At 42.2% G+C, this 12,418-nt stretch overlaps 1 protein-coding gene across 2 annotated transcripts in view; it reads left to right on the top strand.

The window, feature by feature from the left end:
• The window catches only part of polr1a (RNA polymerase I subunit A), a 42,419-nt gene extending 30,537 nt beyond the window's left edge, over positions 1 to 11,882 (top strand). For both annotated transcript variants that reach the window (XM_074647741.1, XM_074647740.1), the window contains 8 exons: positions 221 to 375; positions 504 to 633; positions 789 to 896; positions 5,510 to 5,779; positions 8,294 to 8,494; positions 9,734 to 9,851; positions 9,980 to 10,144; positions 11,510 to 11,882. In XM_074647741.1, coding sequence (XP_074503842.1) covers positions 221 to 375; positions 504 to 633; positions 789 to 896; positions 5,510 to 5,779; positions 8,294 to 8,494; positions 9,734 to 9,851; positions 9,980 to 10,144; positions 11,510 to 11,610 — 1,248 coding nt within the window. In that variant the 3' untranslated portion in view covers positions 11,611 to 11,882. The remainder of the gene's footprint in view (positions 1 to 220; positions 376 to 503; positions 634 to 788; positions 897 to 5,509; positions 5,780 to 8,293; positions 8,495 to 9,733; positions 9,852 to 9,979; positions 10,145 to 11,509) is intronic.
• The last annotated feature ends 536 nt before the right edge of the window (positions 11,883 to 12,418 follow it).

A 12,418-nucleotide genomic window follows, 5' to 3' on the forward strand; every position in this document is an offset into this window, starting at 1 on the left:
TGTTTTTTTTCCTCGTTTTGTTTTTATTATGCCCGTACTTGTTCCTTTCTCCCCCTTTTGTGTCCTCTTTCACTTTGTGCATATGTTGTGTTACGTATTGGGTTTGGAGATGTCCTTACCTGTGTGCTTTACTCAAATGTTTGTATTTGAGAAGTGTTGGCGGAAGTGTGGGGAATGAAAAACTAGAACTCCCTGTGTTTGTGTTTGTCTGTGTGAGCAGGTGCTGCAGAAGGTGGATGTGGTAGAAACATTACGGATCGAAAATCACCAAAAGCTGCGGACGTTCAAAGTCACCTTCCGCTTCCTGCCTCCTGACCGTTACAGTGACGATAAGCTGCTATCACCCGAACAGATCCTCCACTACATGGAAACTAGGTGTGTGTCTGCGTGTGTGTATGTGAGGGCTGTTAGTTTCTCCTGTACCAGAATCCATTAAGCGATAACCTGATTTGAACCTCTCATCCTCTTTGTTTTACACTTCGTGCCATTGTTTGCCCTCCCAGGTTTTTCCGTCTCCTGCTCGAAGCCATTAAGAAGCGCAGTGCCAAGCTTGCTTCCATTGCCGTGGAAACGAGGAAGGCCACCCCCAGAGATAAGGACCATGATGGCGAGGGATCAGCTGACCCGACAGGGGTCTGTTTTTAATTGGCTTGTCTTTATTTAAGTGCTCCCCCATAGGATCTTTAGGATTAGTGATGTCACACATCTTTGAATGTTTTCATCCGAACTTTTCATTCCCTTCCTTGAATACCAAATCTGAAGTATCTTTGTCCCGTTGAACTCATCAGTTAGATGACGTGGAGGGAGAAGAGGAGCGAGAGATTGTTGATGACCAGGCGAACGAAGGAGACGCTGATGCTTCAGACGCCAAGCGGAAAAACAAACAGGAAGAAGAGGTATGAAGATTTGTGTCTGTAATTTGGTTTTAATGATAAAAAAAAAACTGCCAGTTGAGTTGGCAAAAGTGACCTGAGATCTTGAAGATTTCTTGAAACTAGCATAATAATTGTGCCACTAAGAAACATGATGTGACCTTTTATCTGCCTTAAATCAAACTACATTTAAATTTACCATCACATTTGAGAACCTGGAACTTTCAAATGTTTGATATTTTGAAAAAAAATGACTTAAAGCTGCAGTAGGCAGTATATTATCGGCATCATTGGGCAAAAAATTCCATAATAACCTTTCAGCATATTGTAATTCAATTGTCTCTCACATTTTCAACAACTGTTAAGATTTGAAAAATCTTTTCTTGGTGTGGGCCAGCCTTTAGACTGCTGATAGGCGGATTTTTTAGAGTGAGTCCCGCTAGCTGTTTTCCTGCGTTTCCAGTCTGTGTGGGTTGCTGGGCTAATCGCCTCCTGATAGATAGAAAACGGGCGTGTAATAGAGATGAAATAAAAGAATGAAGGGGTGTAAACGGGGTCTTTTTCAGCATGGTTCCCACAAAAGACCAATGCCAGTCCTCATAATTACTACACACACATACTCTCACACAGCACTCCCCCCTGCCCAGCCAAGGCCAATTAAGCTGGCACTCTCTGTTGGCCTTAACTAAACTCTCACACACATACACATGCACATTTTCAACTCAAACACAACCCCACACTCTCTCTTTCCCTCTTGTGTGTCTCTCTCAGTCTCTCTGACAGGGACAGATGGACATGTGTGTGGCTGATAAAGAAAGGTAGTCTCACTCCCTCCCATGAAGGAGCTCAATGAAGATTGATAGCACCACTTAACTAAACACACACACACACACACACACACACACACACACACACACACATGCACACACACTCTTAGATTAATAGTCTGGCTCTTGAGAACTCTTTGGAGAGTGGGTGTTTGCCAGAAGTCTGCAGAACACAGCAAACTTAATCTGCCTTTGACTGGAACATTATTGGGTGTCTTCATTATCAAACTTCTCTCTGTTGCCTCTTCAGCTCTGGGTGTGGGTGTGTTATGTGCATATCCCCGGTGCCCCCTGTTGGCTTTCAGTCCAGCTGGGTTGAGCTCAAGGTCCTCATTGAGATTCGAGCCCTGAGGGCTGATCTTTTTATTGTAATATAGAATATTTTGTTAACACATTACAATAACCATAATTTATAAATGTTAAATTGATAGTTAATTAAACTTAGTCAATAGTTATTTTACTGTTAACAAACAATTAAATGATTAATGAAGAATTAATGATGTTTACTAATTATATTATATTACTATAATTCTATTTATGTTATGTAATCAAACAATTGTCAGTTGATTCAAATATTTAATCGTGATTAATTGCATGATGGTCCATAGTTAATCACGATTAATAGCAAATTAATTGCACATTTTTTATCCGTTCAAAATGTACTTTGAAGCTGCAGTAGGCAGTTTATTTTTGTTATCATTGGGCAAAAATTCCATAATAACCTTTCAGCATGTTGTAATTCAAGTGTTCTGAGAGAAAACTAGACTTCTGCTCCTCCTTATGGCTCTGTTTTCAGGCTTTAGAAAATCGAACCCGCGACAGGAGACTTTGACCAATCACAGGTCATTTCATTGAGAGAGCGTTCCTATTGGCTGTGCTCCAGTCATGTGAACGGAACTTGGCATTCCTTCTCCAGATTTCACAATGGCGGCGGCGGCGTCACAAACTTTATCATTTTACAGCTAAACCGTGCACTACAAGATGATTCTGAAAACATTTGAGGAGAGATATAGGCATTAACGTAACATAATATTAATTCATATTTTATCAGCGCTGCCTAGTTTGACCGTTTGGTCGGAGTTCGTGAGTGATTGACTGCTGGCTCTCATAGACGGCAGATGGACAGCAGACCTCAGATCAGCTCTTACTGCTTGTTTTCCTCCGGTCTGTGAAATCTTGCAGATGCTGTTAGGAGCACCGGAGGACACAGAGGAACATGATTTTTTTTCAGATTACCTGTTCCATGTACTACTGGCACGATATAGCGACCGTTTTATAAAAAAAATTGTAATCATATTTTATCCAATCTCGCCTACTTCAGCTTTAAGCGTTTAATCGATTATCAAAATAGTTGCCGGTAAATTTTCCTTTGATTGACTAATAAAATTAATCAATCATAATAATTGTTACAACTCTACTTAAAGGTTCTCTGTTCGATATCCATTTTCAATAGAGCATTAATATAGCAGCAAACAACTATTGTCTATGTAAAGATATAGTGGAGCTCTACCTGAGCAGAGAATGAAGTCTCTCTCCCTCTGTGTGTGTTATAATCCAAGATTTTCCTTGGTTTGTTGACATAGCCGGGCCGGCTGCGTGTGCCTTTTAGTGCATGTTCGTGCATGCGAGCGTGCCCCACTGGCTTGCTCACGACCGCCACTTTGCACCGATCTCGTACGGCGGTTGCAGCTGATAACGCCATCCTGACTGACGGCACCATTGCAGAAGCGTAGACACCCAACCTCCAGTTGCCCCCCAGGTTAACACTGTTAGCTCTGTCAGCACAGTTGCCTTTGTTAGCGCTGTTAGCATAGTTGGCTGAAAGCCTCTGGCTCAGCCTTCGCCATGTTGAGAGCCGTGCAGAGGCAATAGAAATGCTCCCAATCTCACATTCAGCACCTTTAACATAACAACAGCCTTTTAGTTTTCTCTAAATAGATGTTTGGAATATGAGTGTAGCAGCCATGCAATCCACTTTTCAGACTTGTTTTGTCAACACGCTGAAAAATACTACACATTGATCATCTCACATAGAAAAATCCAGTACGACCTGTAACCTTGCAACAAGGTTAATAAATTAATGCAAATAGTACTTAACAAAATAATACATTTTGGGTAACAAAAGATAAGATCGAATAATCTTTAGATCAGTTGATAAATTTCCCCTTTTATAGTGATTTACATTTCTCATTCTTAGCACTGTGTCTAGCACCTCTTTTCTTTTAAAAGTTCTCTTCACACAGGAAGTGATAGTTTTTGAGGGGTTACATGAAACCATTAGAACAGCGAGGACAATTCCTTGCTGTACACTGAAAACATTCTTCTTTTGTGATGCTTTTCCAGGCTTTCACCTTAGCCTCTTTCAGTTGTTGTTTGTTTCGGGGAGGGGGGGGGTCCCCTTCAGTCTTCTCTTTAGCAGGAAAAATGCATGCTCAATAGAGTTTAAGTCTGGAGATTGACTTGGCCAGTCTAAAACCTTCCACTTCTTTCCCCTGATGAACTCCTTGGTTGTTTTGGCAGTGTGTTTTGGGTGGCTGTCTTGCTGCACGATGAAGGATCTCCCGATCAGTTTGGTTGCATCTCTCTTTAAATCGGCAGACTAAATGTTTCTGTAGACCTCTGAGTTCATTTTGCTGCTGCCATCATGTGTTACATCATCAGTGAAGATCAATGAGCCCGTCCCAGAAGAAGCCATGCAAGCCCAAGCCATGACGTTACCTCCACCGTGTTTCACAGATGACCTTGTGTGTTTGGGATCGTGAGCAGATCCTTTCTTTCTCCACTCATTAAGCCTTTCCATCACTTTGGTTCATCTTTGTCTCATCAGTCCATAAAACTTTGTCCCACAACTTTTGAGCCTCGTCTCTGTACTTTTTGGCAAATTCCAATCTGGCCTTCCTATTCTTATTGCTAATGAGTGGTTGGCATCTTCTGGTGCAGCCTCTGTACTTTTGTTGCCGAAGTCTTCTGCGAACGGTGGATTGTGATACCTTCACTCTTGCCCTCTGGAGGTTGTTGGTGATGTCACTGACAGTTGTTTTCGGGTCTTTCTTTTCAGCTCTCACAATGTTTCTGTCATCAACTGCTGATGTTATCCTTGGTCTACCGGTTCGACTTCTGTTGCTCAGTACACCCAGTGGTTTCTTTCTTCTTCGGGACATTCCAAATGGTTGTACTGGCTATGACCAATGTTTGTGCAATGGCTCCTATTGATTTTCCATCTTCTCTCAGCTTCAAAATTGCTTGCTTTTCTCCCATGAACAGCTCTCTGGTCTTCATGTAGGTTAGACTTTTTTTAAGCATAAATGCAGTCTGCACAGGCAAAACCCAAAGCTGAAACAGAGGAGACATTCAGCGCTGTTTATTGTTTGAATAATCAATGTAATAGGACACACCTGGGCAACAAAAAACACCTGTCAGTCACATGTTCCAATAATCTTGCTCACTTGAGAAATGGGTGGGTTCAAACAAAAGGTGCTATCTTCTACGTTGTGTAACAGATCTAGATGTAAATACCTGGAAATAGAAGCTGAAATCCCGATCTCTTGTCTCATATTCATCTTTTGATTTCAAACCTGTGAGGGGACTGTATGTATCTTTGTTTGAATCAATACAAGAACTATTGGATAAATAGAGTCATTGCTGATGTACTCACTGCTTGGCCTCACCCAAGATTGAGACAAAATAAAACTTGAACCACTCTAGATCTTACACTGGAGTTCTAGTGCTGGGTGAAAAAAGGCATATGAACAGACCCAGCACCGGTGCCAGTTTCTGCCATTATAATCCCATTTCTGTTTCCCTCTGCAGGTGGACTATGAGAGTGAGGACGAGGACCGAGGGGACGATGGCGAGGATAAAGAAGATCAGGGGGAGGAAGAGGTGGAGGAGAACGTGGAGAACACACAGGAGGAGTCCGAGCCAGCATCTACACCAGCGAAAACAGAGAGGAGGAAGTCACAATCAAGAAATGAGGGAGGAGAGGAGAGCTTGAATCTGATGAGGGTGAACTCTGTTCTGGAGTCCAATTCGGCGATAGAGAGATATCGCTACGACCAGGAACATGAACTCTGGTGTGAGGTCAGTTTGTACATGTTACACTAGCAGATTCAAAAGATTTTAGGTGATGGCTTATTACATCATTACCCTCCTATGATTTATATCTTTGTGATGATACGAGTCCATCCAGCACCTTTTGTGGAAGGTACAAGTTGGATGATCTTATCTCGCTCACACCCTGGCTACTCACTATGCAAATCATAAATCATCATTCTTTTGTTGATGGAGCCACTTCCTCATGCCGTTTTTTCAGTTTAAAATGCACTGCAGCATGTGTATATTAAAGGTTTAATGTGCAAGTATTTCCTAAAAAACAATGTTTTGACTGATACAAAAAGAATCCCTCTCAATCATCACTTCTGCCCCGCTAGAAGTGTGTGGCGGTGTCTGTTTCTACAGAGACCCTGCAGCCCTCTGCCTGGATTTTCTCTCTTCTACTTATTTTGCTTTACTCAGGACTCTTCTAGGCGTCTGCAAACAGCCTTTTGGTCCCAGATGGGGGTGTAACCCCCAGCCAAAAACAGTGCGCAGAGTGTGCAGCCCGTTCAGGTGGTCAAATATCACCACTGTGTCACGCCCCTGGGCTTCTGATACCGAGGCACAAGTCCTTTAGCTCTGTCGGATACTAAACGGCCGTATTCCACGAATGAGAACGGGTTATGTTGTGTGACTCTCATCTGCTGTTTTCAAGTGCTGCTATGATCAGTGTGTGTCAGTAGTTTGACCGAGAGCAGCGCTGAGACACACACACAGACCTGGCTGCATGCATTCAAAATCCAGCAATTCGGTTCATTCCCGCAGGGTTGTGCGAAGTTAGTTGTGTGTTTATTCGTGTTTTAGAACGTAAGCGCCGGTTAAGACAATGACATTTTATTTCTCTGATTTGCTGCTTTGTTCTCACTAACGCCGCTCCCTCTCTTCATTCAGTCTATAGCTCACTAGACCATCGCTGCTCTCTCTCTTTCTTTCTCTCTCTCTCTCTCTCGGCTCGTTGAGCTGAGGAGGAGTGGCCAACTTTGAATGCCGTGTGTTCACAAACAGCAACCGACAACGGTTACATATTATACCTTTAGAGCTACAGGCTGTAACTTTGAGCAAATATGATACAAATTGTATCATATCATAAATCTGATATTTTTATAATACTGTCACTATATCCTGACAGTAGTAGACAGATAATCTGTGAAAAAAAATCATGTTCCTCTGCCTCGTCGTAGTGCTCCTGATGGCATTTGCAAGATTTCAACGTGCCCAAATCAAAACAACCAATCAGATCCGAGCTGGAGCGGAAAACATTTGAGGCGAGAAATGGGCATTACAGTAACAGAATATTGATTCATATTTGATCAGCGCTGCTTAGTTTGATCGGAGTTCACAAGTTTCGCGAGCAATGATTGACAGCTGCTTTAGAGACAGCTCGGCTCTGATTGGTTTGTTTTCCTTCGGGCGCGTTGAAATCTTGCAAATGCCATCAGGAGCACCAGGAGGAGGCTGAGGAACATGATATTTGTCAGATTTCCTGTCTCATGCACTACTGTCACGATATAGTGACTGTTTTATAAAAATAACTTTTTATATCATTTTTGCTCAAAGTTACTGACTGCAGCTTTAAAACCCCAACTGCACGCATTACTAGACAACATTTTGCTAAACAGCAAACAGCTAATAGCAGGAAGTGGTATGCTTCACACAGCTGGGCTGCAAGTGTTCAAATTCAGACCCATTCTGAGAATCAGGTATCGTCAAGGAGGAGTTGTGCTTGTACTCTTGTGACCACGGTTCAAACTGCAAAAACAATAGAGAATACAGAACTGCATCCTTCTACGTGATGTTGTCTTTCCGGCAGAGCGATGAATAACTTAACACACTCTGTCTTCGTCTCTCTCCCTCTCCGTATCACACATACACTCACTGACACAGGCGAGTGCTCCCCATCGCCTCATTTTCTGTGTGGTTTTGGCCACATTTTCAGCCCTATTCAAGCAAACACTTCAAATTAAGTGCGTGTGGTTTTCGTCAGGCAGTTAATCTTTTTTTAATTGGTTACACAGTAGTACGAGATCCACGATCTCAGCTGATCCTCATTGTTACTCTCAATACCTTAACCTAAGATAAGATATACTTTATTGTCCCCAAGGACGGGACAATGCAGTGGTAAATCCAATATACAGTCAAATATTGCACATGCATTGTGAGATAAAAGGTCAGTTTATAACTGATTTATTGATTTAAACAGAGTTGAGCCAACTACTGTTTCCGGCCAGTTTGTTCCTCATGAGTAGATGATCTCTCTGTCAGCAGATGGGAATATGCTTGTTTTAAATGTGGTTGCTTAGATCTCCAAGGAGTCACTGGAGTGTCATGTTGCTGTTGTGAAGAACTATCTGCAATGTATTACGCCCGACATTCTCTGATAAGAGGATTCGTCTGCCCTTTAACTTGTTGTATATGATATTATGAATCTTTCAGGTGTCTTCAAAAGGCTGTTGTTAAAACCTCGATCCCTTCATCCATCTGTCGTCTCCTCCTTCACAGGTTGACCTGGTGTTACCGGTGAGCAAGGTGCACTTTGACCTGACTTCAGTCCTGTCAACGCTGGCTCAGAACGCCGTCATCGTGGAGACCAAAGGATTGACGCGCTGCCTGCTGAGCGAAACCACGACGAAGAGCGGAGCGAAAGAGACGGTCCTCAACACGGAGGGCATCAACATGCACGAAATGTTCAAGCACAGCGACGTACGTAGGCAGCGCTGACTGCGTTTACACTTCTCATTTTTAACAGGAGACTGCAATGTGGGGTTTTAAGGGTCAAGGACAGATTGCCCTTTCCTTAATGTTGCCAGACACTTATGATAACAATCTGAGCCTGTCAGCGGCAACAACAAGCACTTTAGTGAATGTAACGTCACATTGACGCTGATCCGTAGTGTGTGCTGAGCAACGATTTGGCCAAAACAGCACACCACACACTAATAGATTCATTCATGGACAAGACTAGAGTCCCGACTAGAAAACAAACGGAAATCTTGCAAAATCTCTCACGATCCAACGTAACTTTAGTGTCAACAAACATGGCGGATGACGGGCAGGAAAAATTGGCTAGTTAGTTTTTGCACTACTTTGTACTGAATATTCACAAAGAAGAAAGAAACAATGGATGAAGTCATGGAGACACGTTAAATAAACACTTGTGGTGTTGCCACAAAACAACAAGTTCCCTTCTCCATTTCTGAGCTCCATCTTACTACTACTTTATGCTTTGCGTTTAGCATTAGCTCATGCATTTGCCGCGGCCACCATGACGGCGGTGGTTGTCCTTCCTTCTTCAGTCAGCTTGCTTCTCAATTGGCTGTCGTTCTTTCCCACGTGACTGAGTCATCGGCTGTCCTCAGGGTTCCCAAAACACAACAGGATATCCGAGGACATCCAGGATGGACTTCCATGTGGATCAGTGGATGTAAAAAGCACTCTTATCATACCTCACACCACAGGAATATCTGGACAGATAATCTTTAGAACCATCAGAAAATCTGTGCTTTGCCGACGATTGTCGGGAGGAGGGAATCGGGCCCAAAATCGGCCTGATTCCTGTGTAGTGTGTACCCCACATGAGACACAAAACCATGGGAATATAGGGTCCTGGTAGGACCATAGTCTAATTTAATAATAGTTGGTTGTTATTTGCATTTTTGAATGCAGATTACAATGACGGTCGGCCATATCTAATTCAGTTTTTGACTGTTTGTAATAAAACGTTCGGATATATACAGTGGATTTGAGTCTTGTGAAGCAGAACTCCTTGTAAATTTGGATTACGACACTAAAACACTGAAAAAATGCAGGGATTTCATAATCAAATAGTCTTTGGTTGGGGTTAATTGCTCAAGAGATATTATGGTTTATTAATGAGATTGCACATCTTTTATCATTGCCTGGTGTTCATCCCATCATTGAGACGATATTTTGTCTCCGCAGATCTTGGACATCAACAGACTGTACTCCAATGAAGTCCACGCCATGGCTCACACCTATGGGATTGAAGTAGCTCTGAAGGTCATAGAGAAGGAGATCAAAGATGTCTTTGCTGTCTATGGTACACACACACACACACACACACACACACACACACACACACACAGAGTAAAACCCCAAGTAGCGGACCACATGGCTGTCAGAACCACTCAGGTTTCTCTGTGTTTGTGTTTCTCTGTCCGTCTCCAGGTATCGAGGTGGACCCCAGACATCTGTCACTGGTAGCAGATTACATGTGTTTTGAAGGTGTATATAAGCCATTAAACCGGCACGCCATCCGGTCCAACTCATCTCCTCTGCAGCAGATGACCTTCGAGACCAGCTACAAATTCCTCAAACAGGCCACCATGCTGGGTGAGGATAATAATAATAATGCAAAGACAAAGAGTGAATTGTACACACATTGATTTTGTAGTTCTTGGTGGCACATGACTGAGGGTGGGAGAGACATGTGACACTACTCAGCAGATCACTCTGTATGTAGACATTGCAGAGGGTAGTTATTGGTCAGGGTCAGTGGACAAAGATTTGAGAGTATGAGCAGATGTTCTCTAGTCAGTTAGAGCCTCAGAGGTTGTTTTTTTTATTGATGTTTGAAGATGAGATTAATTTGCAAGAACTCAGTGGCCCGCAAATGAAGAGTGTAACTGTTGTCACATGTTCTGCTTTTATTGTACTACTACTTGTGCGTGTATACAGCAATACTTGCCAACCTTCCTGATTTTCCCAGGAGACTCACATTTTTCATTGCCTTCTCCCGGTTTCCTCCCAGGGTCACAATTCTCCCGCATTTCTCCTCAATTTAAGATTGTCCTTTTTGTTATCACAACCTGTGTCTGGCTACTGTTTCCACCAAGACAACAATACAGCTACACCTAATGTTTTTTTCCTGCTGGAAGAGAGCTGCTCGCGACACAACATTGAGCTGCGCTCACCGCCCAAAGTTGGGCTTAGCTTGAGGCAGAGAAAAGCCACCGTGGCTTGGCCCGAGCCACTGGAAATAATGGGTTTCAGAGCGCAGTGCTGCTGTTGTCGTATTGTATCTGAAAAGACCTTCAGTGAGTGCGAGACGGAGAAAGAAATTGAGAGTACCTAGCGAAAGAAATACTCAAGCAGGTGCAAAAATGAATGAATGAATGAAAACTGATGAATAACCTCTTATTGTATGCCAGAGATTAACACAAGTCCAGACCAGAGAGGAAATTCTGTATTCTTTCCTGAGAATTAAAAGTAGGTCTACTTAACATAAAAATGCAGTTGCGGTGTACTTATTTAGTTTTTTTCATTCTTTAAAAGTCACCAGAATACAGGAAACAAAGCCTCTGAAACTCACAGACCACTTTGGTTTCTAAACCCTACCTATTTTTTAGATCTCAAGGTTGGCAAGTATGTATACAACATACATTAAGTTCCTGCAGTTGAAATGGGGCCTGAAATGGAGCATTCCACGTTTTGAGATTCAGTGGAACAAAGTCAAGTTAAAATACAATAAAAGTTAAAAAAAAAAAAAAATCTAATTTTAACAGGATTGGTAATTCGAGGATATAGTATCTGGTTTCTTTTAACCATTATGTATTCAGTGAAGGTTGATGATAGTGCTTCAGGGAAGTTGGAGCCATTTTTGGATTCCTGTCACAAGTCATCTCCTTAAACCTTCGAGCCACTGCTGCCCTCATCTCTTTGTTTTTTGTTCACGGCTGTTTTTTCCTCCTTTTTCAGGGTCACACGATCAGCTGGTGTCCCCCTCAGCCTGCCTGGTGGTGGGGAAGGTTGTCAAAGGTGGAACAGGACTGTTTGAGCTGAAACAACCTCTGCAGTAGGAGAGGAGATATTGCAGTCAGATTGGTTGGATGTGACAAATAAGGACACTTCACATCGACTGACGTGATCACAGAGCTGGAGCGGACTCACTTTCACTTCTACTGACTCTTAAGAAAACAACTTTTATTTCAGTTTCAACTTAATGTGGTGGATGTGAGTGTGTCTACTCCAACTCTCCAAATGTTCTTTAATATTTGTGTTTTGAATAAAATTGTTGCTGAATTCTTTCATTTGAAAATGAATGTAATCCAGCCATTATGAAACAACTAAATCTCTGAGCAGTGTGTCACCGTGTCATACTATGAAAGGATGCATATCCACCCACACATGGTGCCATTACTAGAAGCATACAATCTGGTAGACAAACAGCCCTTTTCTCTTTGTATTTAAAGGTCCCATGTTGTAAAAAGTGAGATTTTCATGTCTTTTATACTATAAAGCAGGTTTAAGTGCTTTATAAATACTTTTAAACTATCAAAACGCTCACTATACGGAGAAATACACACAGCTCGTATTCAGAAATTGCGCATTTGAAACAAGCCGTTAGGATTTCTCTCCTTTTGTGATGTTACAAATATACAATATTTAGACCATAACACGGTTTTAAACATAAACATTCTAAATGTGTCCCAGTTTATTTCCTGTTGCAGCGTATGTAAATAACATCAGCTGACAGAAAGTAAACATGGACCCAGACTGTTGCCTAGCAACGCAATTCCATTGAACTGCACTAAAACGGAGTGTTTCAGACAGAGGATAAATACAGGACAGATATTCAGACAGACAGTATGAGGAAAATAAAGTTTT

Source organism: Sebastes fasciatus, chromosome 10 (genome assembly GCF_043250625.1).
Source record: "Sebastes fasciatus isolate fSebFas1 chromosome 10, fSebFas1.pri, whole genome shotgun sequence".
Classification (NCBI taxonomy): Eukaryota; Metazoa; Chordata; class Actinopteri; order Perciformes; family Sebastidae; genus Sebastes; species Sebastes fasciatus.